The 4,531-nt window shown below is 51.2% G+C and overlaps 1 protein-coding gene across 1 annotated transcript; it reads left to right on the top strand.

Annotated features, from left to right (window-relative positions):
* Positions 1–2,133: 2,133 nt before the first annotated feature.
* Positions 2,134–4,044, top strand: LOC123113968 (protein SODIUM POTASSIUM ROOT DEFECTIVE 2). Its single transcript, XM_044535309.1, has 3 exons — positions 2,134–2,810; positions 3,293–3,368; positions 3,445–4,044. Exons 1-3 carry the CDS (start codon positions 2,403–2,405, stop codon positions 3,594–3,596), a joined length of 636 nt encoding a protein of 211 aa, XP_044391244.1. The 5' UTR covers positions 2,134–2,402; the 3' UTR covers positions 3,597–4,044.
* The last annotated feature ends 487 nt before the right edge of the window (positions 4,045–4,531 follow it).

Genomic DNA, 4,531 nt, shown 5'->3' with positions numbered 1-4,531 from the left:
GCGCCCCCCCTGGCCCCAACATAGCTCTTCCTCTGCTGGCGCGGGAGAGGGGTTTTGGGTGGGTTACGATCGTCAGACGTGAGGGGTGGCCACGATCCGGACTCCAACAAAGCCCCCCTCCCAGTTTGTCTCCAATCTGCGAGAAAAATGCATCCGGACCGTCAAACGGACCTACGTAGGGGATGACATCTCAAATCTACCACAACCTTCAGGACACATCTCAAACCACATGCAATCGTCCGGACCGCGCGATCCAAACGGCTGCGGATGGTTTGAGAGTCGGCGTGGGTTACACGTAGCTGACCAACGACTACATGATGGAAATAACCCGTACGTTCTTCTCAGTTTTTCTCTCCATGACTATTTCCACAATCCCCATTATTGGACTTTCGGCCCCAATTTTCTTACTGCTACTCTTCATTTCCAACGTTAAGAAAACGAAACGTGTCGATGCACGGACACCCAGTGGTTGTCTTGGTTCGTGCAATCAAGTTTCCCGTTTCGTGAGAGATATGATGTTCATCAAGTCAATGACACGCGCGGCGAGCAGACACAGGAGGACCATTCGCCCGAACATTTTCCTCTTTGGATATACGAGCATTAACCCCTTGAATTATTCCTGACCGTGATGTTATAGCAACGTTTCCTTCCTGCGTCTCACATCACTTAATTATTTCCCCTGAATTTTTTTTGACGGAATACACACTTTCTGAACTATTCAGGAAAGAACAAGATGGATATATCCAGATGCAAATGATTAAATGAAATGAGACACAGCAAATCAATGACGAAGCGGTACAATCTGAACCCATTTGGCGGTGAAGCTCTCTCACTTTCGATGAGAATTACCACTCTGGAGCAAGTCATTTAAACGCATTATTGGGTCAATAATTCAGCGCTGCTAGTTGGAAAAAGTCCAATTTAAACCTTAAATTTGTAGAGCTTAGCCAAATGGAACCCTGAACTCTGAATCCCGGTCGTTGGCACATTGAACTTATCAATCCCAGTCTAAATCAAACCTTGAAGCTGTTTGGTGCACTGGGAAAGTAACAATACAGACTGGGATTAAATGCTATTCTCACTGACAGCTGGGCCCATGTGTCATATTAATCTTCTTCCCCAATTTCTTTGTCTTCTTGACTCCCGAATCGATCCCGATCGAGCAACCCGCCCCGGGCAGCAGGCATACAGCGATTGCAGCGCAAGGCAACAGCTAGCGCACACGACAGCAGGCAGTAGCGAGCACGCACAAAAACTTAGCAATCTGGAGCAGCACAACACCACAGCAGGAGGACGGGGCAATGCAGAGCTAGCTGCAGGGCAATGGTAGCGAAAGATGACGGCTCAGATTCGAGCTTTGGAGATGCTGCCACGGGATAACCTCCGGCAAGCGCGCCTCGTCGACGGAGAAGTGGAGCGGCAGGAGAGCGCGCCGGCTGCGTCTTTGATAGTCAACGCCAACGTGGTCAAGCTCGATGGCCGAGACTCCAATGGCGAGTAGCAGGCTAGCAGCATGCAGCATGGCAACATTGCGAGCAGGCACCATGGCACTTTTCTATTTTGTGTTGTGCGGATGCTCCTCATTTGTGCAAACCTTGCAATGGGATTAATCGTCTGACCATCAAATGAATACCAGAGCAAAATAAAAGGTGACCGGGGGAAGCACACAACAGCAGCGACGTCCCCCATACTGAGCAGCGCCGGCGATCCTCCAAGGAGGCTGCAAGCATGTGAGTTTTAGTAGCCTGTACAGGATTAGGACAGAAATTGAGGTGGAAGATAAGTATGACAGGTGGACCAAGTCAGTCAGTGAGAGTGGCAAATTATCCCATTTGGGATATATTTTTTCCCGACGTAAAAACAGCTCCAGGGTTCGATTTGGACCGGAATTGATAAGTTTAGTGTGCCAACAACCGGGATTAAGAGTTCAAGGTTCGATTTAGCTAAGCTCTACAAGTTTAAGGTTTAAAATGAACTTTTTCACTGCTCGTTACATCAAACTCAAGCACTCTCAACCGCCATATTAACTCGCCGATAGCGGTACGGCATTCCGTGGTGGAAATGCAGACGCCACTGCTGCATGCAGAGAGAAGCAGTACGACTGAAGCTTGTGAGCCATCAACACGGCAATCGTAGCCGAAAGCCTGAGCCGCGCCCACGACTTTCTCACCGCTCTCTCTCTCTCTCTTTCTGCCGCGCAATAAAACTCCGGAGCAGCCAATCCACCATGTGAGCAGCTCAGGAGCAGCGTGGCAGGGCCTCCTATAAAACCATTTTCCCTTGCACCACCGCTGCACTCAGCACACTGCACTGCGCCACCACCATATCCAAAATAGCTCAGCTCAGCGCTGCTTGCCACTGAACTGGGCTGGACTGGTGACACTGCTGCACGCTGCCACGCCATGGCTCCCCTGCTCTTCAAGGACATGAGGAGCCTCTCGTGCTCGTCGCCGGCGTCCACCGCCATATGCCCCAGCCTGGAGCGCCAGCCCATCTTCCGGCCGCAGAAGGCCGGCGCCAGCCCGCTCTTCCAGGTCCCCGCCGAGCCCAGAGCCCACAGGCAGGACGGCAGGAAAGGGCAGCAGCACCACCACCACCACAGGGCTGGCGTTGCCAATGGCGAGCTCGCCAGCCCGGCCGGGTCAACAAGGTTCCTGCTCAGCGGCTGTGCCGCCGTCGACGAGATCCAGGAGGTGGCCACGGCTGCGGCGCCGCCTCCGGCCGCTGCCCCGGGTGGTGGTGATGTCAGAAGGGAGGAGCCGGCTGCTGCTGCTGATGTGAAGAACACGAGCACCAACACGCAGGAGCAGGTGAGGATACTCTCCAGTTCTGTTGTGAATCATCGCTGATTATTTGCCGTACCACTTGCGTTCTGAAGATTTGATTCCACTCGTCTTGATACCTCATAAGAAAAAGAGAAGATAGAGGAATATACAGAGTAGGTAGAGATGGTGCAATCATCAGTAATCATATCAGCGTTAGACCCGGAGAGGAGTACTTAATTTTATTGGGTGATTTCATTTGGATATCTGAACTTTAAGCCGAAGATGCGGAAATACAATGATGACAAGTACTTGTAGACAGTGTCTTTTGTGTGGAAATGATTGATTAATTTGCTGGACACGTATTCCAAAACAGATTCACGGTTTGTGTATACACTGCTTCTTCTAGCTTGCTTCCAGAGTTGCATCTTCGCTTCTTTTGGTTCAAAGTGTTGAAAGCCGGCACATCATGTGGTTGCTCTGAAGCGATTAAGCTCTGTCCTTAATTAACTTGCTGGTCATCGTTGCAGGTGGTGGTATTGAAGGTGTCCCTGCACTGCAAAGCGTGCGTCGGCAAGGTGAAGAAGCACCTTGCCAAGATGGAAGGTGAGCACCGTAAACTTTCTCTTCAGGTTCAGTAAAATTGCAGATACATATAACCAAGCTGCGTCTGTTTCTGAAGGTGTTCGGACGTTCAGCATCGACTTCGCGGCGAAGAAGGTGACGGTGGTGGGCGACGTGACCCCGCTCGGCGTGCTCGCCAGCGTCTCCAAGGTCAAGAACGCGCAGATCTGGGCGGCGCCGCCGCCGCCGCAGCCCGCCATGGCCGCCTAGCCTGCCGACGAGGCCGACCAAACGAAGAAGCCTAGGATTCCAACGGGTCCTGGATCATGGTAGGTAGGTAGCTGTGTGTGTACTACGTGAACGTGAGCAGCTCAGCGCGGACGTCCGTACGCGCGTGGGGGTCACCCACCGGGGCACGCAGGCAGCCGCTGACCATGCCGGCCGGCACGGTGGACCAGCGGCGAGCGGATGCGCCACTGTGTGTGACACGCGTGCACATGCATGGCGCTCCCCAACGGGCAGAAGCTGCTGCGGCGCTTGGTTGTGTTTTTGGTGCTGTGGATCTCGTCTCGTGATGTGTTTGTTTGGTTGTGTTCGGCGCGTGGTGTTTCTTGTCTTGTCCTCAGACTCGGAGCGTGTGGCTCTGTACTCTTCGTTTATCTTCTTACTGTAATATACTCCTATGAGCGTTCGTATATCGATTACCTGCACTTGCGTTTTCTCGTGCTTTTGTAGAAGTGATGCGGCGATGTTTGACCAACGCAAACCTTGAAGCTTTTTTACATTGGAGAAAAAGCGAGGCGACTCACCTTGCGTATGCCTGAAATAACACCGGAGCTACAAACCTTCGACTGGCTTATATCTATCTATCCCCTATGTGATGTGGAGTAGCTTCGAAACAGACATGGGCCGACTCAAATCGAAAAATGGGAGGCACCGGCATAATGTTCTTCTTCCCGTATTAGAGCAATTCTAGCAGACCCCGCAAAAATTCGACCCGCAAAACACGTTTGCGGTTTCAAAAAGATCATGTTTGCGGGTCGAAAACATGCGCGGTCGAAAAGAACCCGTATCAAAACCTGCATAATTTGAAAAAACACTTTCGCGAAAAAAATTGCACAAACATAGTTTATCACATACTACATAGTTCATTACATGATAAACAAACTACAAGCATAGTTATACTACATACCATATTAAACTAG

This window comes from Triticum aestivum, chromosome 5B (genome assembly GCF_018294505.1).
Source record: "Triticum aestivum cultivar Chinese Spring chromosome 5B, IWGSC CS RefSeq v2.1, whole genome shotgun sequence".
Lineage (NCBI taxonomy): Eukaryota > Viridiplantae > Streptophyta > Magnoliopsida > Poales > Poaceae > Triticum > Triticum aestivum.
Note: the sequence above shows the minus strand (reverse complement) of the source record. Positions and strands in the feature narration are given on the sequence as shown.

Coding starts and splice junctions, on each gene's coding strand:
- LOC123113968 (XM_044535309.1), top strand. CDS start 2,403: ATGGCTCCCCTGCTCTTCAAGGACATGAGGAGCCTCTCGTGCTCGTCG. Junction 2,811..3,292: donor GCACCAACACGCAGGAGCAG/GTGAGGATACTC, acceptor TCATCGTTGCAG/GTGGTGGTATTGAAGGTGTC. Junction 3,369..3,444: donor GCACCTTGCCAAGATGGAAG/GTGAGCACCGTA, acceptor CTGTTTCTGAAG/GTGTTCGGACGTTCAGCATC.